General features: G+C 32.9%; 5 protein-coding genes across 7 annotated transcripts; all 5 read right to left on the reverse strand.

Moving 5' to 3' along the window:
• Positions 1-97: 97 nt before the first annotated feature.
• On the reverse strand, positions 98-7,406 carry LOC104649288 (uncharacterized). Its single transcript, XM_069288005.1, has 12 exons — positions 7,278-7,406; positions 5,625-5,680; positions 5,323-5,543; positions 3,471-4,298; positions 2,894-3,355; positions 2,733-2,810; positions 2,536-2,646; positions 2,197-2,322; positions 1,631-2,105; positions 1,204-1,545; positions 585-1,111; positions 98-485 (listed from the first exon to the last, which is right to left on the reverse strand). The coding sequence occupies exons 1-10, from the start codon at positions 7,301-7,303 to the stop codon at positions 1,340-1,342; spliced, it is 2,589 nt and encodes an 862-aa protein (XP_069144106.1). The 5' UTR covers positions 7,304-7,406; the 3' UTR covers positions 98-485; positions 585-1,111; positions 1,204-1,339.
• LOC101262353 (cytochrome P450 86A22) lies at positions 6,913-9,421 on the reverse strand. The gene has a single exon (XM_004229886.5). The coding sequence runs from the start codon at positions 9,040-9,042 to the stop codon at positions 7,462-7,464; it is 1,581 nt and encodes a 526-aa protein (XP_004229934.1). The 5' UTR covers positions 9,043-9,421; the 3' UTR covers positions 6,913-7,461.
• Positions 9,422-11,783: 2,362 nt separating this feature from the next.
• On the reverse strand, positions 11,784-16,165 carry LOC101260082 (origin of replication complex subunit 5). The gene is made up of 5 exons (XM_004229878.5): positions 14,928-16,165; positions 13,881-14,737; positions 13,380-13,793; positions 12,394-12,709; positions 11,784-12,282 (listed from the first exon to the last, which is right to left on the reverse strand). The coding sequence occupies exons 2-5, from the start codon at positions 14,714-14,716 to the stop codon at positions 12,229-12,231; spliced, it is 1,620 nt and encodes a 539-aa protein (XP_004229926.2). The 5' UTR covers positions 14,717-14,737; positions 14,928-16,165; the 3' UTR covers positions 11,784-12,228.
• A 174-nt stretch (positions 16,166-16,339) lies between these two features.
• On the reverse strand, positions 16,340-21,541 carry LOC101260970 (ATG8-interacting protein 1). 2 transcript variants are annotated; one of them, XM_004229882.5, is made up of 5 exons: positions 21,374-21,524; positions 20,188-20,501; positions 19,658-20,076; positions 16,799-16,923; positions 16,340-16,720 (listed from the first exon to the last, which is right to left on the reverse strand). In XM_004229882.5, exons 2-4 carry the CDS (start codon positions 20,483-20,485, stop codon positions 16,819-16,821), a joined length of 822 nt encoding a protein of 273 aa, XP_004229930.2. In that variant the 5' UTR covers positions 20,486-20,501; positions 21,374-21,524; the 3' UTR covers positions 16,340-16,720; positions 16,799-16,818. The 2 variants fall into 2 exon arrangements, with proteins under 2 accessions (XP_004229930.2, XP_004229929.2); XM_004229881.5 differs by having other exon boundaries at positions 19,658-20,501; positions 21,374-21,541.
• A 1,631-nt stretch (positions 21,542-23,172) lies between these two features.
• On the reverse strand, positions 23,173-25,967 carry LOC101268429 (uncharacterized). 2 transcript variants are annotated; one of them, XM_010328193.4, is made up of 4 exons: positions 25,413-25,967; positions 24,638-24,766; positions 23,528-23,667; positions 23,173-23,446 (listed from the first exon to the last, which is right to left on the reverse strand). In XM_010328193.4, exons 1-3 carry the CDS (start codon positions 25,737-25,739, stop codon positions 23,530-23,532), a joined length of 594 nt encoding a protein of 197 aa, XP_010326495.2. In that variant the 5' UTR covers positions 25,740-25,967; the 3' UTR covers positions 23,173-23,446; positions 23,528-23,529. The 2 variants fall into 2 exon arrangements, with proteins under 2 accessions (XP_010326495.2, XP_025887754.2); XM_026031969.2 differs by having other exon boundaries at positions 23,398-23,667.
• Positions 25,968-26,846: the final 879 nt, after the last annotated feature.

Here is a 26,846-nt window from a genome sequence, read left to right on the forward strand (position 1 = left end):
TGTAAGACTCTTAGTTTTAAAAGTAGTTTTTATACAATTAAATTGTATATGTATATATGTATTTATATGCTACTTTATACTAAATAACACAAAAAGATAGTGTCATATATTTTTATAACACTAAAATGATAGTTCAAAACAAAGAAAATGATATTACGAGTTAATTAAAACAAAAATTATCGTAAAATTGTTAATCTCCAACTAATATCTAAAACTGTCAACGCAAAAATCAAAACAATGCTACGACTAAGGTATCAACCTACTGGATTGTAATCCTTTCAGAACTGTTGTTTTGTGTGTGATTCCTGACGGGTTTTAAAGGCGCTTCAATATCACTGGCAGCTCCAGCTTGTATCTTTTGATTATCGTAATTCCACAACAATGCACCGTATCTAAGGCGAATTTCTTCTGGGTCTAAGACTGCTGGAATGTCTTTCCTCTCACTCAAGAACTCCGCGTATGACGCAACATACACTCCACAGTCCCTAAAAAAATTATATAAAAAAACAGCTCAACTGTTACTATACTACTTAAAGTGTAACTATGTTCAATAAAATATAAATTTATTGAATTTTATAACTTACAAACTAGCAGCTGGTTGTTGGGGAAGGTCTTCCACATATACAATTTCGAATGAATCATATACGGTATGACCTTGATATCGATGGTGGCTTGCAATATCCAGACCTTTCTTTTGATAGAATTCAGACTTTACAAGATACATTGGTATAAGCTGTGCATACTTCTTGATGTGATTTACAACAAATGAGTGGTGAAGAGAATTGTTGATTGAGTCATACACCTTGATGCATCGATCATTGAAAGATATGACAATCAGAATCCAATGTAACCTGCCTTCTAAGTTAACCGGGATGAATACATCATCGACTGTGTGCCATGGTGCATACGCTAGCATCTTGTATCCATTAATATAATCAATAATCATCTCGTCTAACACTTCCTTAGAAAGGTCACCTTTTATTCCATAATATGCATTCCAAGCATTTAGAAAAACAGTGTTGAAATTGCAACATAGATTTGTGAATTTGTATGTGCTACTGTTGGAGTATTTGGCCTTTTTCCTTATATAGTAGAATAAGACATCTATGTGCTGTGATATAATGAGTAATAATGTTATAATTTATACATTATACAATTTCATTTAATTTAAACATTTTTAATAATATAAAAACAGAAACATACCGAGTTATCAATCAACTGGCGCTCAAACCCGATATTGTAGAACCAATTCTTGTTATCAATTGTCGCTACACCAAAATTAAACAATTGTGGTAATATTGCCTTTCCTTTCTTGTAGCGATCCTCCGCATAGTTCCTATTAAACATAATACAAAATAACTACACAAAATAAACAATAAAAAATGCAAGTGTATAAAAAAAATGTTACTTTTTTGTAATGCTTGACGAGTAAGTCTTCTTTCAGCCATATCCAAAAATTTGAAAACAAATCAGACTCTTCCTTATCAGACAATGAAACAAATGGATGTTTCATGTAAAACACAACTGGCTGTCGGGACGAACTACCTGAAAAGATATGTATATAAATATTTACATCATGAAAACAATATGGTTATTTATGAAAATGTAAACATAAATAATTGTTGCTTACCAGAATCCAAACCAAACGAAGTCATGTACGGAGATATGTTGAATGGACCTGGGCGTTTATGCCTAACAGCTGGCATGGGTGTTACTTCAGCTTCAACTTGTTTTTGTAATACAATGTTTTGCAGTGTGTTAACGCTTGGAAGAAGATGGTCTGGCAATTCAACCTGTGATTCAGTTACAACTGTTTCCTGATTTGAATCAGGCATGTATACCATTTGTATAGGCGCTGCAACTAAAATAGACTCCTCTGCTTCTGCAATTCGCTCGTGAGATGCAGCATTGTATATGTTATATATTACCCGACTGTTTAAGCTACTTTCAGTTTCCCTTTGGACATTTTGTTGGGCATCCACATTAGCATACAACACTAATTGATCTTGTGAGGCAGTGCCACTTACATCATTCAAATTATCACCCAAAACAACATGATCCAACAGTGGGGAATTCTGGTTTAGTTCTTGCAAGTTATCTCCCAGCTTAAAAAGAAAATAATAACTTAAATATCTAACAAATTGATTATAAACTATTATATTAAATTTTAAAATGTATATAATCATTTACGGATACCTCACGATCTTTTAATGCACTATGATGACCTATCAGCTTTTTTTGTGCACCTAACTGTGAAGACTTGGTATTTAACTGATGAACACGAGTGATATGCGTTTCTTGCATGACATCTTCAAATGTAGCCTGATTATAATTTAAACAATATAAGAAAATATGTTGTAGTATATTCAGTATAAAAATAAGTAATATGCTTGTGTATAATTTGAGCTATACTAGTATATAGGTCTTAATTATTTAATTTCAATATCTCTATAAACTGAATTTACTTATATACAATTTATTTCATTTCAAAATGTGTATAAACTGAATTAATGTATAAATAAAGCAAAATAATACATCTTGTTCTGTCACATTTGCATATTGACTTTGGGGTTCATGTGGAGTGTATGTGGGCTTGTGATGAACATCTCCGATGGGTGATTCTTGATCATCATCAACGACATTACCCTGGAAAAAAAATATACACTTGTATTCATAAGTATAAAGTATATTGTATATAAATAATTAAAACAAAAAATTTATACATGTGATACTTTGGAATTCATGGCTTCCAACACTATTTTGAATTTGTCTTCAAGCATTTTTCTCAAATCAGCGAACTCGTCCTTGACCTATGTGAAAAAGGTGCATATTTTATTAATAATTGTATATAATATTTTCAAATAACATATATTTGAATTGTATATTTGATTACCGATTTTTTGAATGCTTCAAATTCATCACGCGATATTGTAATGCTTGTTGACTTCTTAATTTGCCCCATTTGTGTTCTGTCTTGTACACTTTTCTGCTCTACATTTTCATTGTTGTGTGACGTACCTGCATCACTGTGTTTCGCAACACTGTTGATATTGATGGACTGTGATCGTGTGGCTTTGCGCGCCATTGATCTTCGTGTGTATGTCTTAACTGCCTTTGTTGAAGAGATGACTGTAACAGATTGCTTTTTCTTTTTCCTAATCGGTGAAGAACATCCAATAACTTTTTCTTTTCCTTTTATGCTTGTTATACTGGGCGGGTTTTGGAAATCATCATCCGGATCTGTAACTTTATTGTGATCAGTCTGCAGGCCCTGAGACATTGATTGTTCTGTCGATTGTGAAAGTTTGAGGATTTTAATTTCCATCGCTGTTGGCTCAATATTTCTGAACTTAATCTGCATAATAATTAAAAATTATAATTCAATATAATAAAAATGTAATATAAAACTTGTAGAAAGTAAATGTATACTAACTTCTATAATTTACAAATTGTATTAAGTAAATGCATACCGGATTATCTGCATCATTAAAAATTGTTTTCATGAAATAATCAAACCGAGGATGGTCGTTCTTAGTCACCCAATTGATAATCCGAGGAATGTGACTAGAAACCTTGACAACAATCTTGTCATCAACATAAGAGCAACATTCATAGAACCAAACTTGCATTGGAAGTGGAAAGCCCTGAATTCTGTAGTACTGTCCACATGGCTTTATCTTGTTGTTTATGGATTTAGCAAGTTCATTAAAAGCCTTCCGACCCCAAGGATAATCCATAAATCTACCTGTTTCAACCAGATCAAAGTCCAACCTATCTATTGTTGTTGTAGTAGGTTCTGCGGACATGATAAACTCATGTATATAATATAGAATCCCAAACTTGTATGCATCTTCCTGATTGTCACCCCATACCTTTGCTTTAAAAGCTTCAGCCAAACGAGCTTTAGTGACAGGAGAATTCCCTAGAAAATACTCATCGATGATTCTATTGGGTTGATCAGTATCAAAGTTGAAGTCAGCAGCATTATCAGAACAATTCAAACCAGAAATAATGGCAAATTCCCGTATTGTGAATCGAAGCGTTGTGCCATTTATATAAAAAATTATTGCATTCACAGAACTACCTTCCAACTCCTTCAACATAATGCATCTAAACAGTTGTGCTTGCACGTGACATCGTCTCATTGCTGTTAACTGTGCAAAACATGATGATGCACATATACGATTATATTGCTTTGGAGGCAGTTTATTCTGAAGCTCATGCAATGTGTTTATTTGCGTATAACATTGCATGTGAATTGTCCTTTTTTCACGGTTATTGCAAATATATCTGACTTCCTAAAAAATAAAAAAAAGTGTATGAAATAAACATAGTATATATATTCAAAAAAAACAATTTTATAATAAGTCATGTACAAATTAATTTCTGAATATACATACCTACCTATATATACAAAAAAAAAAAATAAGTCATTCACAGATTATTTTCTGTGTATATATATGAACCCATATATTTTTGTATATAGTATATAGTATATAACTAATAGAATATACACATTCTAATCATATATTCAAATTTTCCATCTGTATACCTAATTCCAATTAATTTTGAAGGATCCGACACGCACTTGCCGATATTTTTGAAGAGATCGAGCAACATAACAAATGAATATACAAATATCATGCTTGAGAAGTTCCATAAAACACAAAGCACAACACAGAAATATAAAAACTTTACCTATGCCCCTTTATTCCACAACACTAAACAAGTCACAAACACACAAAAAGATCATGGAACATAATCAAAAGTCAAAACCATTTTGACATTCACCTAATTCAAGACATGAGCAGAGCTATAAAACACAAAGAAACCCCAGAGTAAACTTATCCATATTTTGTATATATATACAAAAACCAAAGTTGGGTTGATCAGTATCAAAGTTTTTGAAGAGATCGATCAACATAACAAATGAATATACAAATATCATGCTTGAGAAGTTCCAGAAAACACAAGGCACAACACACAAAGACAAAAACTTTACCAATGCACCTTTATTCCACAACACTAAACAAGTCACAAACACACAAAAAGAGCATGGAACATAATCAAAAGTCAAAACAATTTTGACATTCACCTAATTCAAGAAATGAGCAGAGCTATAAAACACAAAGAAACCCTAGAGTAAACTTATCCATATTTTGTATATATATACAAAAACCAAAAATAACATAAACATGCAATATACTATATACAATTACTCACATTGAGTATACTATATACAATACTTAATTTAATAGTTTTTGTATATTGACAACTAATTAACAAAAAAATTGTATCTAAGTTTTTGTTTTAAGACACTACCTCATGATTATGAATTTCTTCATATCCGACAACTTCAGAATCATTTTCCTCCGATTCAATGATTGCCGCTTTCCTCTTTCTTGTACCTTGTACAATTTTAATGCCTCTAGCTTTGGCATTTTTAATCACTTGTTGAACTGCCATAGGGTCGTTTTTCTTCTTTGATCTCAGCTCTTCCATGGTTTGTTCTTGTATACGTTGCTTTGATTTTCCCAAAGACCCTACATTAACCCCAAATTCTTGAGTTAGCCCCATTGAAAAGGATGGTAAAATGTCAACAACATTGACATGCAAAGGACTACCTCTGGTAATCCTCAAAGATGTAGACGATTCGTTCATTGTTTGACGAATTTTTGATCTATCAAGAACAAAAAAACGATTATTTCATCAAAATATATGGAAAAAAAACAGAACACATATACCTACAATTTTTAGATAAGTTAGAAAAAAAAAAGGTAAACAACTAAAATTTAGGATTACTTACAAAATTGACTTCGACTAAGGGAGGGACTTCAACTTGGGGAGGGACTTCTGAAATTTTGGACAAAATTCGAATTCAAATCTGATATTGGGGTCTTAATTGTAGGTGAAGACGTTATAAAGAGGAAAGGAGAGAGAAAATTAATTGTGGAAAGGAGAGAGAAAATTAATTATGAAAAAGGAGAGAGAAAATTAGATTGTGTATAATTATATACAAAATTAGAAAATAAAGTTTTTATACAATTGGTTACATAATAGGTTGTGGGCCCCATTAATTATAGCAAAATAAAATAAACTATAATTATATAATGTAAATAAATTAAACTATACCCCTAATATATAATTAGTTATGAATGTTTGCCATTTCATATAATTTTCCCTTTTTTTAATCTCCTAAAGGGTAGCCATTTTCATTATTTTAAATTTTACTATTTTATTTACTTATTTTATTTTATTTTTACTTTTATCACAAATTAATTTTCCTTAAATTAAATCCCTTTAAATATCTCCTTTAGAAATAAATAATAATAATAATAATAATAATAATAAAAATGAAATAAAAAATATTAAAATAAATTTTCTTTTTACTTAAAAAAGTCATTTAGTCAAATCGCCGGTCAATCGCAAGTTAGCGGGCATCCCGAGGGCCTAATACCTTCTCGGGATGTACATGGAACTTCGAACCTTTTTCTTTCAATTGATTTTATCTGTTTTAAATCTTTTGAAAATTTTAAATTTTTTCTTGATTTTATCATAAATCAAGTGGCGACTCCGTAATTTGGAAAGTCGATTTTTCTTAAATAATAAGATTAATTGATTTTCAAAACCGAGTCATCTTCAAAACCATTTTTAAAACAAATTAGTTAATAGTATTTTTTTAAAGTAAAACACCTACTATTAACAATAAAGAAGTATACATAATATTTCAGAGCGGGAAAAAAAAACAATTTAACTTTATTAAATAAGAGTAACCTAGCAAACCATAATTTTATCGCCTCTTAATACTTCAGAATTTTGAACGAATTTTACCTTCAAATTCTGTTTGCAAATGTCATATAATTTTAACAAAAGAAAAAAAAAATTGAATTAAGCAATTCAGTAAGATCTTCCTAATAGAAAAAAGAAACACCATAATTCAAAAATCTTAACAAGATACAAAAGAATCACATACCAAAAAAGAGTGAAAAAGAAAGTAGAAAATACAAAGAATTGAAGGTAAACAACCAACCAAAGTAAAATAAAACAAATAAAGAGGGTCAGCTTTTAGGACAATAGAATAATAATTACTATAAAGTAAAAAAAAAAAGTTCTAGCTAGTACTTGTACAACTTATTACTAGCAAAAACAAAATAAAATAAAAAATTATTGAGAAATGTCCCTCCTCTTTCAACCTCAAAATCATTTCCAGCTGTTCCACAAATAAATTTTTTTTTTTTAAAAAAAAAGTTTCTCCCACAATGAATGTGATAATGTACCTTAATATCATGAATACCAATACCATGCTTCATGTGAGAATTCAACCACCATAATTAACCTCAACCAATTCAACTATACTTAGATTGCAATCAATATTTTCCAACACCATTCTTTAATCCACCTCAACCACCCCCCTACCCCTCTCTCTCTCCATAATTATTAACATTCATCTTTGTCCCCATTCTATATTTGGATTAATTGCACCTCTTTTACACTATTCACGAATGGTGTGAGCTCTCTCGGACGAAGATTCACTTTAAGTCCGTCTTTCATAAAAAGCGTTAATGACATTTTTTGCTCCACCTTGTGGCCTGGAGCCACTGTGAGTCGGTGGCGGAGTAGTACTGCAGCCGCCACCGACTTCATTTGCAAGTATGCCAAGTCTTTACCTAGACATATCCTTGGACCAGCATTAAATGCCACAAACTTATATTGTTCGTGCATAACAAACTTTTTACCGTCTAGGGTTAACCATCTTTCTGGCTTGAATTCTAAACAATCTTCTCCCCATGTGCTCTTCATTCTTCCGGCTGAGTATATAGAATATGTTATCGACGAACCTGCGGGTACAAATGTCCCGTCAGGCAAAACGTCGTCGACCACCACGTGCTTCGAGTCCTCCGGCACAGACGGATAGAGCCTGAGAGTTTCCGACAATGCAGCTTTCAAGTAGGTTAGCCGATCAACCTCCTCGAACGCTAACGGCTCCTCGAGCCATGATGACGTGTCACTGCCACGTGTCTCAACCAAGACCGTGGATATTTCTTGTAAGATTTTTTGTTCAACTACTGGATTTTGAATGACCAACCAGAAAAACCAACTCAACGCGACCGATGACGTGTCACGTCCAGCTAGGATGAAATTAAGTGCCACGTGTTGCAAAAACTTATCCGTGTATGATTCTTTTTTCTTCATAAACCTTGATAACAAGTCATCATGTGGATTTCCATCTTTTTGCTGACTCATCAACTCAAGCTTACGTGTATTGATGATGTCAGACATGTATTTGTCCAGCTGTACAAGGCTTCGATTCAAGCTGACTTCCATTCCAAGCCCAAGCCATTTCTTCAGCTTCCACACAACTTCAGGCAAAATAAACCGCTGCAACGAAGCCTCCGTGGCTCGATCAAAAGCCGATGCAAACGTATTATCGGGCAAGCCGGGAGCCAATGTTTGCGGGTCCTTACCAAAAGCCAAGCCGCAAATATTATCAAAAGTAAGCCGAAGCAATAGATCTTGCAAATCAACCGGCTTCCCTTCAACCTGAGCCGTTTTAAGAATAGGACAAAACCTAAGCTGTATGGCCCGATTAACCCATCGGGCCATAGCTTGGCGCAGCGTTCGAGTCGTAAACTCGAGCGCAGCCGTTTTCCTTTGAAAAAGCCACGTGTCACCGTCAGAATTAAAAATCCCTTGTCCAAGCAGCTCATGAAAAACAGCTTGCCACGTCGGACCTTTCGGGTAATTCTCGAATCGGGTCTTCAATATATGCTCCAAATTCTTCGGGTCGCACGTGACCGTCACGAGCCCTTGTTTCCTAGCCAAAAACGGTATCGCACATATGCATGTTTGGTACGTGCCACCACACGCGCGGAGATTATCTACTATCCACTCATGCATACGTTCCGAGTTTTCGATCAAACCCGGTAAACTACCCAATAAGGGCCAAACACGTGGACCCTTTAAAGATCTCGAAATGAAAGTGAACCACAGCAGATAACATGTTATGAAACTAAACAGCAACAAAGCTATAGCAATATCCATAGGATTGATTATTTTTTGGTATGGAGTAGTAGAAAAAAAGATATAAAATGAAGTGAATTTATAGGGAAAAAAAAGGAATTAATTATAGTAGTTGAAGTAGAATTGAGTAGCAATAACTAAATGACAGACTGTTTCTTGAATTTCACCATCTAATTTTTTTTGGATACAATAAATGCATAGCAAAAGGACAATAAGTGAAATACCACACTATAGAAAGAAAAAAAAAGAAGCTTTCTTCCCAACTAATTTGTGCAGAGAAAAGAGGTGGACTTTAAATTGAAGCATTGAATGAAATTAGTTGAGCAAGTTTAAAGAAAGACAAAAATTAAAAATAATGTATAGATTCCCATAGTTTTAGTTATGGAAATTTTTTTTTTCTAATATAAGTTATGGTATAGTACTAGTTAAACTATAAATGGAACATGAGAGTGTGATCATGTAAAGATAGTTAAGTGTTGGGTGAACGACTTGCCAACAACAAATTTATAGTCTAAGTACCTCACGTTACGTGACACTTATCTCATCTAACTATTTTTTTTTAATCTTATAACTCTAGTTTTACCATTACAAATATAATATCTTTCTTTATAATGACGTTATTTGTCTGAATTTCAATACTTTGATTGTTATAGCAAAAAGCAAATTATTGTTATAGAGAATATATAACGTAATACTTTAAATTTATTAGCAAAAAGCAAAATTTGTTGTAGAGAATATATAACGTAATGGAGAGGCGGAGTCAAGATTAGGAGTTTCGAGGTTTTGAATTTTAGGATAGAAGGAAAATAATCTTGCAAAATATGCTTCTTTTAACGGAGTTTGAATCCATAACTCTAGCATGGAAAGAATTTCCACATGGCCTATTCCTTACCCACTGAGCCGTCAATCAATTTTGTTTATAAGTTAATATATATTTAATTTTCTAATATAAATATTGGGTTTACGAAAAAATTATTAGGTTCGTTCGAACTCCCACTTAGCTTTGCCCTGCAACAATGTAATATTAACAATTTCTTTAAAGAAAAATTGATTGTTATAGTTAAATATTGTTATACGAAGGATCTATTAAGTGACGGATGATATGAACCTGGTGTGGTAAATTTTGTCACTCCTTCTGTACACTTTTACTTGTTCATTATTTCTAAAATAAATTACTTTTACTCTGTCACTTTTAACGTATCAATAAAAAATATAGTAATTTTTTTTATTTATTTTATCCTCAGTATTAATTACTTAATCATTCATTCTTTTTTTTTAAAGATAAAATATTATACATCAATTAATATATTTCCTCTGTTTCAAAAAGAATGACCCTGTTTCCTTCTTAATTTGTTTGAAAAAAAATGACCTATTTCTTCTTTTGGTAACATTTTAATTTCAACTTTTCACGTGGAATGTTTAAGGCCACAAGATTAAGAGCAATTTTATACACTTCACATAATTTTAATTTAGGATCACAAGATTCAAAAGTCATTATTATTTTCTTAAACTTTGTTCAGTCAAACTAAGTCATCTTTTTTTAAACGGGTTGAGTAATAATTATTCTGAAATATTTATGCTATTCAATTATTATTTTCTTAAAAATCCTGTAAAATATAAAGCGAGTAACTAAAAGTCAACGGATGAAACACAATGACAGGAGTTGACTTTGACTATCTTGAATGGAAGAATTGACATAAAAGAGCAAAAGTCAATGACCATATACATAAGGACTGTCATGGTTTTTGGGTTCTGGGAAATTAAAAAAGAAAAAGTCAAAGGTATCAGAGGTTTTTTTTGAGCAGAACAAAACCTTAGCCAATTGATTGGGAAATGAAGCCTTTCTTCATGCAAATGCAAAGTGTAGATAGATTCTGCAGGCACCTTCATTGAAGTCAACTCACAATTTCTTTATCTTCAGTTACCTCTTTTTTTATTTTTTTTATTCGAGTAGAAAATGATAAAATATCGAGAGTAGTATTGAGAACATTTTTAAATTTAGTATGAAATATTAGTTTCATTTTTAAACTATAAAAACTTGAGATCACTTGCTATGTCATGTTACATATCAAAGATGTATCTAAGTTTAACTAATCAAGTAAAAGTATATCCTTAAGATTGTCAATAATTTACAAATAAACTAATAGTTTACGTTAAGTTCAAAATTACTTCTCTTAAGAAATGTTTATTCATCTATTGAGAAAAATGATAAATGTAAAAGGAAACTTCTAACTATATGATAGATTAGCAAATTATCTTCTTAATTTGGTTAAGTCACTTCACCAAGTTCCTTGTTTTCTTTTTCTTTCTTTCTGAGATTGGTGCAACTGTCTCCTACTAATAATTTAGGTGATCAAGCTAAATGTCATTGACAAAAAATCCTAAGAGAGACCATCAAGTAATACAATTCAAACCTTATTACTATAATAACAATACTTTTGTGGAAATTTCATTGTATGTTACAATGAGATGATGTTATATTGTATATTGATATATAAAGTTTTATTTAGTTGTTATAAACAATAGTACACAAGATTAGTTTGGTCATTTTATGTATCAAGAAAGAACATATTTATTAACCAATATAACCAAGGGAAAAAAAACCCCAAAATACACAAGTGTGACTTCATCACAGACAAGTCACCTTTAGACAGATTAGTTGCCCATCTATTCAGTAGCTCAACTCATTTTAATCCGTCCAAATTCAGTCAAACCCGCTCATTTGACACTGTAGATATTGTTCCACTAAAAATCAAGGAAACTTTATCAAGAAACAAATCCAATTAGAGAAAGGTAGTACTAGGAATCAACTATTCCCAAAGGATTATGACAATGAGACATCCATCTTAAAAATGTCTCCCATCTTTATAGGTCTCAAATGCATGTATTTTAACAATATTGAGGTCAATGGCTGCAAAGTAATGGACTAGCTTAGACTCTTACACAGGAAAAATCAAAGAACTCAGCGCTTGGGTATTTCGATAGATGATACTGTTTAATTGTTCTTCATGGAGTACAAAAAATCAACTTACCCTTTAGCCTTTCGCTGCTGAGTATACAATAACTATAAGTAGAATCTTAATCGTACATTCACCTTGCCACAGGGGTTGGTTAGGTGATGTTGCATTGTTGTCGACTGCATCATGTTCACATGTTTCTCTTGCTTGACATGCAAAATCATTTCAACATGAACAGACATCTTCTATATCATCCTCCTCTATATAAATACTTTGCCAGAGGAAATTTTAGACTCTTTGCAACCTGCAGAGTTCGAGAAACAAAATGAGCCACAGTGGGAAGTGAGAACAGCTTCTGAAAATACGGCCATTTTTTACTTTTAAACAATTATGGAAACAGTTTTTTAAAGGTTACCTTAAGAGCCATAGCTTCAGACACCATAGATCGATACCGATTAGCGCCTTCCAAGGGGCAACTTCCGCCTTTACTGATAAAATTGGCATTACACAGACTTGATAATTCCAAAAGAACATCAGACAATAGCCCGTTAGTCCAACTCTCTCCTTCCAATCCACCATCTCCTTGTGCTTCTTCATCAGGTAAGCATTCTGACACAGATACAATACACTGAAAGATAGCTAATAATCTTTCCAAGGGAAACGTTCCTGGTCCCTTCAAGAGCAATTCTTGTTCTGCAATTTCCTTCTTCTCTTTTGACTTCTCTGAGCTCCTAAAAGATGAGATCATATCTTTGGCGTGTAAGGGAAAATGAAGTAAGATAATAAAAGACAACTAAAATATGATTTGCATCAGAACAATAAAAAACACTCAAACTTTAAAAGGGATTGAGATCATCATATACCTGGAAGGTAAAATAACAGTTTCATACAAATTCTTAAGAGATATAAGTTGATGCATAAGAAGTAGCAACAGTTCAAATGCCAATAAAGGATCCACCAGCAAACCTAATCATCAGACAACATCACCACTTCTTCAAAACTTAAATCTCCTCAAGGAAGTCTCATGAATGAGCCAATAGGACTTCAAAGCTTCATAACAATTACCAGAATGCCTCCTAGTAATTGCTTCGATGATAAATAAGATGATAAGGAAGCAAATGGTCATTCTTACATCTGGCTATTTCAGTAATTCCTATATCATCAAGTACTCCAATTTATCACCCCTGATAATTTCGGTAATACAGATGTCAAGTATTGCGATTTATCATGCAACAAAGATGTACTATATTTGTTCTCTGCTGAATTTAAGAAAGAAGTCATGACCAAAGCACTCATGTTAAATGTGAAGAAAACCATCAATACAAGCAGTTTATCTAGCAAATGAAGGAAACTAGAATTGATAGCAACATAAGAAAAACAGAATCCGGAATTACTAACTACCTCTTTCGTTTTTTGTTATTGGAGCCTCCGGTTGAGTCAAACATGGATGCGTCAAGGGTAGCTGGATTTCTTGAAGCAAGGAAAGCACAAATAAGAAGATACTTTGCACAAGCAGACATGTGAAAGTCTATCTCATTGGAAGATTCACTAACTCCAACTTTCTTGGCAATGCCTTTGCATTTGTTCGTGTTAGCTGAGGCTTCAGAAGACAGCCTGCTTTCAACTTTGAACGTTTCGTTCAGAGATGGTCCAATATGTGGTTGAAGATGAGAAAATAATTTTCTTTTTATATCTTCATTTGGTACAATGCCTAAATCATCAAGTGGTTCACAATATATCTGATATAATGACGAGAATGCAGTCAATAATTCATCAACTTGCCGAGTAACTCGACAAAATGGCCTCAACACCACTCTGTATTAAATAAGAAAGACTGTGTAAATGTTAATTTTTTAATAAAGCCACCAAAGTGATTATGTCAAATTGAAAATTCAAACTTACTCAAGAAATGAGGAATATAGCTTTGGATTTTTCTGGTTTTTCATTAAGATTTGACGAAGCTCATCCTCGGTGTAATCAGGAAAGTAAACAGGAACGGGTTCTACATAACCAGTGTCCGAGTAATAGGTGTCAGGTGAAGCATTACTGAGAAAAATCAAACCCACTTCTGGCATTTTCAGAATATCATAGAGCTTAAAGAGAAAAGGCAATATGTTGGAACTCTTATCCCATTCACGAGCAAGCTCCAAGTTATCAAATACCAAGTAAACCATTTTCCCACTCGCCCTTCCTACCGACTTCTTCGAGCTTGATTTCTCCACATTTCCCTTCAAACTATCTACCACATTATGAAGAGCCTCCTGCAAAAGATTTACAAAATCGGAGGGCCTTTCACAGCGTTTCGTACTGGAATAACGATTGCCTTCATTTCTTCTATGAAGCAATAACTGGTTCAACACAGATTCAAATAGTATCCTTGGGTTGTAGCACGTTATACAACTACAGTAAACAAATGGACGTTTTAGGTACTTAAATGTCTGAAGAATCGAACTTGTTTTCCCAGTTGAAGCACCTCCATATACAAACACAGGAAACATTGGAGAATCCAAAGGGCCCAAAAGATGTAATAATTCAATAATTTGTGCACGTCTACCAGGTAAACTAGAAATCAAATCATTGAAACTAATTGATTCATCTCCATAAGCGAGGTCATGTATTGTCAAAGGCAACAGATTACATGATTTTAACTTCCCTTTCGAACTTTTTGGATTCGGTGTGCTAGACAATGATGCTCTAGTGGTTCTTCTAGGAGTTTGTGGATTTCCTTCATCGCCCATTTCTTCTTATGTGCCAAAATCCTGGAAATTTCAAAAAAAAATAGCAGTATAACCATTCGATTACTGGGCCACGGAAGAACCCTAACAGTATCTATAGTTACATCCGAACTTCTATACAGACACTTCAAAAACTGAACACAACTTAATTGCATATAAATTCACACAAAAACAAAAAAAAAAACTGAAAGAGAAGAGAGAGATGACGACGCACCTTGCGGTGCAGTTTGCTGGTCGTCGGAGAAACGAAATCTGCCGGAATTTTGCGGTGGCCGGTGAAGGAAGAAACGGAGTTGAAAAGAGTCTTTAATCAATTCAACCCTAGGTGTATGACATCTAATTTTCCCGCCAATATGAAAGATGCGAGCTGTGACTATACTCTTTAAAAAATTATTTTATTAATTATATTTTGAAAACTTAAATTTAATAATAAATATTTTATATAATTATTTAATGAAAAGAAAATAATAAGTTTCTCTGAATATGTGTATTGTGAAGTAAAACAAGTCACGATTTTACCCATAAATCCTAAAAGAAAAGTCAATTTTAAATTAGAACTTCAAATTCAAACATCAGTTATCATCGAATCCATACAAAATTAATTCGAAACATATTGATGATCTCTTAAAGCTAATTTATATCAAGGTATAAATATGTTATTTATTGTAGGAAAAATAGATATATCGTTGATCCATTAGAGCAAGTTTATATAAAGATATAAGTTATTATTAACTAAAAGAAAAAGTAGATATATCGTTATTATAAGAAACAGCAAAATAGACATCAAAGCTTAATACAAGTGTAAATATATTAATGATCCCGCAAATTATAACCTACAATCAAGATTTTTAATATAATAATACGAGTGAAAACCTCTCACATGATAGGTAGATATTAGTAATTGTTTTGTCAAAAGGAAAGATAGGAGATTAATATGAAATTTATGCACCCATCTCCTGCGACTACTCATGTATACACTAATATTTGGCCATAGATTTCCCAAATTAACATTTGGGAGAAAAAATGGCAAACAATATTTATCTATATAATTTGCTATTATTTAGTAAATATTATTTAGTAAATATCGCAAATTTTTAAATACTAATTTTTTTTAGTATTTGACTCAAATCTCATTATTTGCGATCTTTTAAAAATTTAAATTTTACCCCAAATTTTTATCTTTTACGAAAATATCGTTATTTGAATCATATTACATAATTTTTTACGTGAACACCAAAGTAAAAATGAAATAGTCAGCAAATATTAAATAATGGTATGATTGTTGAGAATATGATGAAAATTGACTCAACATAACAAAATCATATGTTCTGTCTACTTCACTTATGTCTAGAATGATGTTTGTTGCACTTGCTTCAAACTAACACATTGCTTTAGTGTCATGAACAATATTTGTTATTGTTGCAACATTTAACTTGTAATACAAACTTATGGTTAGTTTTACTAATTTTTAAAACTTATGGATATAAATTATATTTTTCTAAAAAAAAATGAAATATATTTCCCAATTACTAGGGCCAAACACATGATGAAATTTCATCCAAATAATATTTGCCAAGAATATTTAGAAATCTATGATGAAACCCTAGCTAATAATAGAGGCTGTAATTATAAGCAGAAGGTAATCCAAAAAACTGTATGTAAAATCCAGCAACGATCTGACACCAGATATGTACAAACTGACGAGCTCTACACCTGCTCAAAATTAGATCATGAAAATAATACAGTACATTTTTTTTCCAGAAACCCCAAAAGAGAAAAATCAGACAGCAGACAACTTAAACCTTTTGTGAACAAATTGTATAAAAGATATAAAGTTTCCAGATGCTATTTTTCAGAACGTAGCTAGACTCTAGTGCAAAGAGCGAGAATCAACATCAAACAGGGCTGGCTGCTGCGACCTTTCATACTTAACCCACAATCAAGACACCCTAGTGCGTGCATAATATACAACCCCATCATAAGAACATAACATATTCGCATCATGCCCTGTCAAAAGCAAGTTAATCAGATACACTGAAGAAACAAAGCTAGCATATCAAGTAAACAAAACATTGGCTCACTCACTCATTTTCATCATCATCATCTTAATGTTGAGCTGCTCCACTCCCTCTGATGAACGTACCACGGCGATCACCCCCAACAACCACATCTTTCAATCGAGATAGTGGACCAAACATCCTGCTAATCCTCTGCCAACATTGAAATACAGATCAATGCAACTAAACAGAGTGAAATTATCAGTCCAAATGGCATTTCTGAGAACCAAGATGTTTGAACTGACAACAAGAAACGTAAGCGGGACTAACAACATATATAAGGATGACTTCCAGGGTTTAATGTTCTTCTATACCACACTAAGTGAAAGGCTAATCCTGGTTTTGATCACCTAATTGTTTGTGTGATTGAAGTCTCCGGTACCATCTTAATGTAAAGGCTATTTACTAGACCAACAGGAAGCAACACAAGCTTTTAACTTCCGAGAACCAACAATGGAGATCTTGAAGAAAACATGTAATCTACAGCAAGTGTTAAATGGCAAACTCCTTTGCTAATGAGGAGGTCAAAAGACCTGCAGATTCCGTTATTCAGGTTCACTTATTTTAACACCCATGAATTTCCAGACTCAACAAAGAACCATATTCAGACAATAATACTGCAAGCTAGTCTAAGGCCAATGAACTAATATTAACAACAATAGTGAAATCCCACAAGTTGGGTCTGGGGGGGAGCAAATGAAATAATAACCCTCCTAAAGTCATTTGGTATTGTTGTGTAGGGCATCGTAGTTGGTGAAACTTTTTTTATAAGGTAAGGTAAATTCCGTTTTATAAGTACCAATAGCATACAAACTACAGCAAAGCTGTATCAAATTATAATCTCATAAGTAGTTAACTACTATAAATTCCTCGAACTGTCCCTAATTTTCTATCATATTACCCCTATACCAGAAATATAGATTTTGAGGCGCCTACTGTTTACAATATCTAAAATGATTCTCAAAACATCTCTCATTTATTTTCCAACCAAATGGTCCAAAAGATGCAAAGGGGTATTGTTTTCTAGAATCCAGACTATCTTCAGTCTCTTCCCAACTTTCTGATTCTGCCAGCAACCCAAAAGGTCTTTCAAGTTCGTTGGCATCACCCATTGCACACCACTAATAATTCAGAAGAGATCCCATAGCTATTTTTTGTGAGACTACAATGCAAATTAAATTCCGTGCAGATTCCAGAAAAATTTCACAGGCTAGCTTGTGTGTTGTACTTCCAGTGCTTTTTTTAATGATAGGCAACCCCTTGGTCGCTATTTTGAGTCTTAGCTTTTCGCAAGGCTTCTAGATTTATCAATTAAAGAAGATCATAAGTATCAAACAAAAAGAAACAGAAACCATGGCAATAATCCTGCATCTTCTCCTTTACCAGTGGAACCTAGAGGACTTTATAGAGAGAAATGTTTCTTAGGGAAATGTTGCACTTTCGAGGCTTAGCAGCATTCATTCTTCAAACAATCAGTATGAAAACGTAACCAAAAAAAGTCGAAAACCTTATCCTAACGTGATTTAAAAGTTCAGTAATTCACCATCAAAACAAGAGCAAAAAGGAATTCTGAAAGCAAGTTATGTCTACAGATTGAGGCACTAACTGTAATTAGAGAATGTGATTTGCAAATCCTAACTCCTAAGAACCTTGAAGACTTAATTGTCAGATTGGAATGATATGGTGTTGTTCAAAATCATACAAGGGTCTCTCCATTTTCCACTAATAAAATAGCGCAATTATTTTCTTCCCTAATTCTCTATATATACAGGTATAAGAATTGTCAACCATTTAAAAATAGGCAGACCATAGGTGTGCAGTACAAGTATATTTCATCCCCTTCTGAGGCAGATGGATAGTGGAGTTCACTTATTCCTGAGAGAGATAAATTACTTTAATCACAAATATTTTCAGCACTGGTTCGAACCTCCTTGGCAGCATTAATTTTGTTATTTTTTTTAAAAAAATACTTAATCAGAAATAGATGATGATGAGTAAATGCAGATGACAAGGGTCTACAGCACCCAGAGAATCCGAGAAAAAAGAACTCTTGCATAAACAGTAACATACTAACATATCCCACAGAACAACAGGAAGGAAATCAACTCAACTGTAAGATCTGCAAAGTAGTTTATGTATTTATTGTAGGGGAAAGATTGTACTCTTCCAGAGTTTGACAACAAAATTTTTATATACTAGATTCACCACAAGAAAACATTAGCAACTGCACTTTCGCCAAAAGTAGGTCATGAAAGAATATAATGAGATGCCCATGTGAAAAGGAGCTTGCGCAAGTATACGTCAACATATGGTACAGGCCTCAGAGTGCATTCAAAATTCATCTTCATGAAAACAACTCTAGTAATGGTGCAAAACTGATGAGCTATCAAGGACCTCATGTGACCAATAAAATGAAAACACAAAGAGGAGAGAAGAGTGAATATAGTTATGGAGGAGGGAGGAAATCTAGTAAGGTACTTGATAATGTTGACAAAGAAAATGGGTTGCAGGCTTGCAGCAAAGCTGAAGACATTTTGATCAGCTGGATCTTGTTTAAATACACCTTTTCAAGGTCAATCTTATGTTTCTTCTTTTAGTTATCTCAATCAGAATATCTGCTTTGCTAGTTAATTCCCTGGATTTTCTAATTGTCAGCCATGAGCCAACTGACAAGTATTGCATCAACAAAAAATGCAGAAAAGACCACCTAGAGCGACTTTGTAATACTTTAACTGGTAGATCAAGTATTACAAAGTGACTCTAGCTAGTTTTTCTACATTTTCCTTTCTTAAAAGAAAAACCCATTTGCAGAGAGACACAAAGTTGAACTATTCAACTCAATGGGGATACCATTTTCAATTATTTTTAACAAACAGCAACAACTCACCTCACTATGGACTCCAGCCTGCCACTTCATTTGCAATACTTGCCACCTTTCTTGCTGCCACTTCTGACCAATCATCACAAGACCCATAACAGCAGCAGCAATGAAAATAGACCATAATGCATTTGTGTCTTTTGCATGGGCAACTAGGGAAGCAGCCCGTCTTTTCCACCATGCTTGACAAGGAAGGTTACCGGCATCATAATCATCTTCATCTTTTGTATTTGGCAAATTCGAACTGACCGACTCTAAGCCCTGGTGAGAGGGTTCAACTGATTCTTCAAGAATGTTGGTTTCCTCTGTTGTTACTGAGAAACCCATGTGTTCTTCACTCTGGTATGAACTATAGTTAGCAACACCAAAGATACTCTGCTCTTTGTCTACCAAACTTAAGCGTTGCAGGGCTGCATCTTCTTCAAATTCTGCACCAATAGATAACCGGTTACCCTTTTCATCAAAAAATTGAATACCAGGTAATTCTGGTGTGCTCGATCCTTTAGTTTCTGTACTTCCTTCATAAAAATCTGATTTACCCTCTTCATTAGCAACAAGTTCTGGAGCAGCATCTTCACCTTCCTGATCATTATTGATCTCATTAACATCAGGTTCCAATGGCAAATTCTCATGTTGGCTTGGTGGAAAGACAAAGTGTCCAGACATAAACATTGCCTGGGAAGTTTCTGCCACATACTCTGTGCTACTGCCATTATCATCATTCGAGTCAACCTGCTTTGGACCAGGGGCAGCAGCATATGCTGATTGTGTGAGTGATACAACTTCCCACTCATTTCCACGAGGAGCAGTTTCTTCACCTTCCTCATTACTTGCCATCTTTTAGAAAATGAAACTGAAGAGATTTAAAAAGAGAAAACACATGAAATCAGAGGTCAAGTGCTTAAAAGGCATCATGCCTTCTGAATAACAAAATTTCAAATTTATCCCGAAGAAAATCAGTAAGAAATTATGAGGAAACATATGATAAGTTTATTGAACTAATACATTTCTGCAAACTTCTGGTACCAAAAATGCACGAAATTAGCTAGTATGATATCAAGTAATTCTTTACAGAATCGTGGATCTTACAAGTCTTATAACAAGCTACTTGCGACATTGAGGACACAAAACCACAAGATTTCAAAGCAATTACACATAAAAGTTGCTCAATACCTCTGAAGTCACATTTATTCCAATGGAACCATCTCTTGTACTTTTCAAAACATGCAAACTGCAAACATAATCAGGAAAAACTTGAAGAAAACTTATGGTGCCTTTTTCTCTGTGTGTTTGTCTTATTTCTGTTAACTGTGAACTTTTGAATTCATTCAGCAATTTACAATTTTTCACTATCAAATTCGTCTGCCAATATTTTTCAATCTACGGATCAGTTACTTTTGAACAACACTACTCTAAACTCTAAAAAGTTCCAACTTAGAGTAAAATCAATGTAATTTATACAACAGAGATAAAAAAAAACAGCAACATGTACAGAATCGTATTGACAGAGAAGAAATTACGTAATAAACAAGCATTCAGCAGACGTACATAGCTCAGATCCGAAGAGCGAATCCACTGCACTAATTAATATACCGAACAAAGCTAAATCAGATTAACAGATTGAACTCAAAATAATCCAACAATCAAATAATCCGATCAACAAATCAGTGGACATAAAATCACTAAACTAAAATTAAAACCGGAGCTGAATTTCCGAATACTTACATAACCGATAAGCGGTGAGAGATACGTGATCGATGAAGATAACGTCGGAGCTCCGGCGAGAATGATTGGAAACTGTGTCGAAAAATGGGCGGAGAGAGAGAATGGTTTATATATAGTTAAGATCTTTTTGGTGAATTAGATAAAGACAACCGGCAAAACCGGTAAAGCTGCAGTATAAATGACTTGCTCATGAAGTGAGGATAGCGGTTTTACTCTTTCTCAAAACGATGCCGTTTGGCCAAATTCTGTGGGCCCGGTTCAAGTATTCCCGGTTTTTAGCGGTTTGCTTGTACGAGTGGAGAAGTCGTTGACGTGCCTTATGTAATTTTGGGAAAAAATGTTATTAGTGAAGTTATTATTTTTATCTTAATTTTGCCTTTTGTTAAATGAAATTTTCGTAGATATTATTCACATTTGTCCAAATACATTAACATACCTAATTTTTAAATTTTACATGTGATTCATGAATTAGATACGTCAATTTTATATTTAATAATGAGGAAATTTTGGAAAAAAATATTCTTTTTATGTTGATGAATATAAATAAATATATTGAGACTAAATTATAAGTGAAAAAATATATATTTTTTACAAAAAAAAATATTTCATATGTAGTTACATATTTATCATTACATCATCACTAATAATTACTCATAAATTATCAAAACGAGTTAATTTATTTGCACAGTTAAATCTCCACGTACTTCTACAACAATCTTAAGGAGTGGAGGAGATGTTAGACACGACGCACATGATGTCTATAATTGTTGAGTAAAGTTTATTGATATATTATTTATTTCTCATCATTAATTATTATTAAAAGGAGAATACCAAGACATAACTAGTAGACAGAATATGATTCTTTCTATAACTTATAATAATGGCGTTCATGCAAATTTATATACATCTTAACCCTTCAATGAAATCATTGTATTATTGTTCACCGATACAAAACATCTAATAATTCTACTTACCAAATCTTGAACATGAAAGGAAAAAGAGTCTGATATACCCTTCAACTTTGTCATTTAGAGCTGATATACTCCTTTTTATGAAAGTGGCTCATATATACCCCTACTTGTAAACAAATGGCTCATATATACCCTTTTCCTTTGACGGAAATGAAAAAAAAAATTAATCTAATTTTTAATTATTTTTTTCTAAAAAATATAATCCCATATGAATAAGTATAATCCTCGTCAAATATTATTTTTTTGACTTTATTTTATTTCAATAACTAATTTAGAATTATTATTATGATAATTAAATTTATTTATGTTTCACTAAAATTCTTGTAAAACTTATTGTAGATGACCAAATTTTTTTCTTCGAATACAAAAATCAAATTAAAATATAGACAAAAATATAATTAAAATTTTTTCTTCTTAAAGGAATGAAAGAAAAAAAAATAGAAATAAGAATAAGAAACTCAAATAATTATAATAAAAAAAGTCAAAAAATAATTTGTGTATGAAAAAAGTTAAAATATACCTTGAACTTTGATTGAAGAATCATATATAACCCTAAATAATTTTGAAAAAAATTAAAAGAAAAAAGTATAAATTTAGAACTAACTTTTTTAACTTCCGTTTAATAAAGGATATATATGAGCTCATTTTGTAACGGTAGGGGTATATGTGAGTCGTTTGTATAACGGTAAAGACATATATGAACCACTTCCATAACAAGGGATATATCAGCTCCAAATGACAAAGTTGAAGTTGAGGGGTATATCAGACCTTTTTCCCTAAGAAGAGACTATTTCAAGAGTGTATTGCAAATGACCACAACTCGTGAACTTTTGAGATATTAACACGTATTTCCTGGTATAAGATGTTCAATATTATAATGTTAGCATCCTACTGCAACTAACTTATGGAATCTACATGTGTAAATTATTAGTCAAGCAGAGCTATAATTTAATAAGCTCTTGGTTGCAAAAAATATCATGAATGATAGAAGGGAACAAGATGGTAACCAGAAAACTCAGGAGAAAAATAGTGAGGGATAAGATGACTGCCATGTCCAGTAACCTGTCTCGTAATAGATGTTGTTGGAGGACCATTGAATGAACTGCACGGAAGAATGAACTAATGTACAAATTCCTGCAAATCAAGAAAGGAATAGAGGAGAAAAGAAAGGTTTGTTTCTAACCATTACAACTCAGAGTGTCTGCTCTTCTCTTCCTCAATCTCTAATACTTCATCAAAAGGAGGGTCACCTGGTCTTCGAAATAGTTGGTCTCCTATGTTAATCTCATATGCTTCTTCTTGTTCCAGCAAAAACTTTTTCAACTGCGAAATTGACTTACAAAATCTCAAACCCTCTAGCATTCAGAATCTGAGTTAAGCCAGCTCAAAACATGCAATAAAAGCAGTTGCAGGGGTAAAATTTAAAGCTAACTGATTGTAAATTGGAATTTGCATGCACACTTTGAAAAAAAATTGTGAGTCAAGTAAAAACATTTATAACAAAAGAAGGAAACCGTGACTAGCAACTAGTAATACGGCACAAATTGGAGATTGTCCAATGATAATTAGCAAAGTTACCATAAGGTTAATATCCAAACAATGAGAGAATGTTCATTCTACTTTCCTGAATGATCATAACAACAACACCAAAATATTGACATATTGAAATTCCCTTAGCATAATTAAGTAACCATATTTAATAGTTTGCATTTGAGAATACCTCCTTTGAATAAAAGGAATATGGTTTGTTGGTAGCACACAATGCAATTGAAAATGCAGGGTTAACCCTCAAGTTGCTTGACATTATATCTGAAATGGAGTAATGTAGTATCGCTAGAGGTATTTTTCTGAAGGAGTAGTAGTTGTTTTCACCCTAACCCTCCCCTGCTACATCACCTTCGGGTTTAGTGGGCTTACTTATTGATTTTCAAGGAGAAAGAGCTAATATTTACAGAGAGTTCTGGGTTGACATTAAACAGGTTTAACAATGGGAAAGTGTTTTCTTTATGTTTCTTTGAAGCTTCACTTTTCATTTCCCTATTACAAATTCTCAAAAATCTTCCCATAAAGTTCCTTCAAGTGATATTTAATCTGCTCTTCATTTGTGGTATGTATTAAGATTGATTCTCTTCCATCATATCCTCAACTAGTTAATAAGGAAAAACTTACCAACTTTCTACCAAACTCCCTAATTGTTTCAACCTTTTGAACAATCTCTTTGCAAAAAGCATCCATAAGCAATATCAGCAGTTACAGAATTAGAAGACATCTGATTTGGGAAAGTAAAACAAACCTCTGTTGTGTCTCGACCTTTTTCCATGGTGAACATTATCGTGGTCCAATCAACACCTATGAACTTCGTCTCCATTCCTTCAGATCTTGCTAGATTAACCCACCGCTTGGCAACATGAGTAACCATCTCCTGAAAAATGAAAATCATTATAATCTAAACAAATACGGTTCTATTACCTTGCATCCAACAACAATACTCAAACAAGAAAATTAACATTGATATCTATAACTAAAAAGTTAATTCTTTTTCAGTTAGTCATACGATTTTGTGTAGTAACAGCTCATTTTTAAAGCTCCCAACCTCTAGGGTACAAGTTTTGATCCTTAGTGGATCCTTCCCTTTACCACACACTCAATTAAAATCAATCAATCATTATGTTTTAATCCCAAACTTGCTGTGCATATATGATTTCAGTATATCCCTTCCAATCTATTATGACCTCTTTCACCCAAATACGGAAGAAACATTAAAATGTAATCTCCAGGCCAGAGGTGAAGCTAAGTGGGGTTCATGCTTTATGCATTCGGTATTTGTACTAGAAAATTAAATAATATATATACATATATTAACTTGTAATCCCAGATAAAATTAATTGAGGCAACTAAGAAAGGAAATGCTCTCTAGAGTTTGTGGGTTGAAAGCCCTCTCTCTGCTCAAGGCAGCCTAGAAATTGATGATTTTCGAGATCTCACATTTACAACTAAACTACCATATAAATCAGTAATTAAATTATCAATGAAAAACAAAGAATTCAAAGGTAAATAGAGATACCGACCGGAGTCCGACGAGTTCCGAGTCGGAGCTTCACGAATCCGAAAACGGGTCCTAGGACCCGCCTCATCATTTCAGATTGAATATCCGATGGGCTCCTTTTTTCGACATCATTTGAGGGCGGGGCGGATTCGGAGTTTGGGGGTTTCTTCTCGCCCCATTGTTTCAATTCTTCGCCCTCTTCATTGTCTAGTTCACCGTTAAGATCGTCAAAAACGTGGATCCTCCGTTGTAGGCCTTCAACGAAACGGTGAAATCTTAGGGTTCCGGTGGTAATCAAGAGCAACAAGAAGCAGATTGTGTAGGAAAATCTACGCAATTGATTTAACATTGTAGCTTGTTTATTTGGTTTAGATAATCTGCATGTATATTTTTAGGTTTGGAAATATAGGAGTTGGCGTAAAATGATGCTTTAAAAATATAGTTAATAATATATAAAATATATGTATATTAGAAAAAATAACATAAATCGTTTACTAGAAATATTGCTACATCCGATAAGGCAATAATGTACAATCTTTTATATTTAATCTGAACTATCATATCTAAGGTCATGTTCTCATTCAGTTAAAATGGTGTTATATTTTATTTAGGTTTAATTCATAGCTGACTCCTTAGTTGGCACTAATTTTTACTTAGACACCTCATGTTATTTTTAGTGTGTCATTTTGAATATTTTTTTTTAATAATCAGGCAAATATGTAAGGTGTGTGTAACACACTCGTTGATGACATGTCAAAATGACGAATTAAACAATGACACATGACATATATATCGAAAATAATTTTTAAATGATGAATTTTGAATTATTTTTTTAAAAAAAAAAAGATCAATGATTTAATAATTTGTGTCAATTTTTATCTTATCAAATAATTTTAAAAAGAATTGACCACTTACAAGTGTTATGTTATTTTCTCTACCACCATCATCCCTGATTCACAACCTCTCCCCCACCAGATTTCTCTACATTCCGCAACCCCTAACCCTAGATTATTTTAATTTTATTTGATATATTTTTACAGTAATTTAACTATTTGAAAGGAATTGTTTACAAAAGCACAATTTCTTTTGCAAAACTGATTCCTCATATTTATAACTTCAAATAAAAACAAATTCTTCAAATTTAAAAAAAGAGTTCCCTTTTTTTAAGAAAATATATTTCAATTTTTTTCAAAACATTTCAAGGAGGAAAAATGGCAACAAAATAAGAAAAGTTGTTTAAGCTTGAAATTTCTTGGTGTTATAGCACTATTACATTTATTTCTCCATGTAAGAAGTTTAAGTTTTTAAAAACAGTTGCTGAAATGGGAAAGAAGAAGAAGAAAAAATTAAATAAAAATAGATTCAATATAAGCTCTCCACGGGCTGGTAAGAAGTATATCACACTCACTATGTCATGTCAGCAAAAAGTGACAAAATGACACAGCGAGACACGACA

This window comes from Solanum lycopersicum, chromosome 1 (assembly GCF_036512215.1).
Source record: "Solanum lycopersicum chromosome 1, SLM_r2.1".
NCBI classification, from domain to species: domain Eukaryota; kingdom Viridiplantae; phylum Streptophyta; class Magnoliopsida; order Solanales; family Solanaceae; genus Solanum; species Solanum lycopersicum.

Bases quoted from the DNA above. Each gene is read 5' to 3' on its own strand.
- LOC104649288 (XM_069288005.1), bottom strand. From the start codon at position 7,303: ATGGTATTGGTATTCATGATATTAAG. The intron at 5,544-5,624 runs GTAGTCCTTTGC...GGGTTAATGTAG, and splicing joins ATCTTTGAGGATTACCAGAG to GGTCTTTGGGAAAATCAAAG. The intron at 2,323-2,535 runs GTATTATTTTGC...AATTATAATCAG, and splicing joins CAAATGTGACAGAACAAGAT to GCTACATTTGAAGATGTCAT.
- LOC101262353 (XM_004229886.5), bottom strand. From the start codon at position 9,042: ATGGATATTGCTATAGCTTTGTTGCTGTTTAGTTTCATAACATGTTAT.
- LOC101260082 (XM_004229878.5), bottom strand. From the start codon at position 14,716: ATGGGCGATGAAGGAAATCCACAAACTCCTAGAAGAACCACTAGAGCA. The intron at 12,710-13,379 runs GTAGTTAGTAAT...CTCATCTTTTAG, and splicing joins AATAACAAAAAACGAAAGAG to GAGCTCAGAGAAGTCAAAAG. The intron at 12,283-12,393 runs GTAACCTTTAAA...CGAACTCTGCAG, and splicing joins CTGAAGCTATGGCTCTTAAG to GTTGCAAAGAGTCTAAAATT.
- LOC101260970 (XM_004229881.5), bottom strand. From the start codon at position 20,485: ATGGCAAGTAATGAGGAAGGTGAAGAAACTGCTCCTCGTGGAAATGAG. The intron at 16,924-19,657 runs GTGAGTTGTTGC...CAATGTTGGCAG, and splicing joins AGGCTGGAGTCCATAGTGAG to AGGATTAGCAGGATGTTTGG.
- LOC101268429 (XM_010328193.4), bottom strand. From the start codon at position 25,739: ATGTTAAATCAATTGCGTAGATTTTCCTACACAATCTGCTTCTTGTTG. The intron at 24,767-25,412 runs GTCGGTATCTCT...TTCATTTTTCAG, and splicing joins TCGGAACTCGTCGGACTCCG to GAGATGGTTACTCATGTTGC. The intron at 23,668-24,637 runs GTTTGTTTTACT...TCAATTTCGCAG, and splicing joins AAGGTCGAGACACAACAGAG to TTGAAAAAGTTTTTGCTGGA.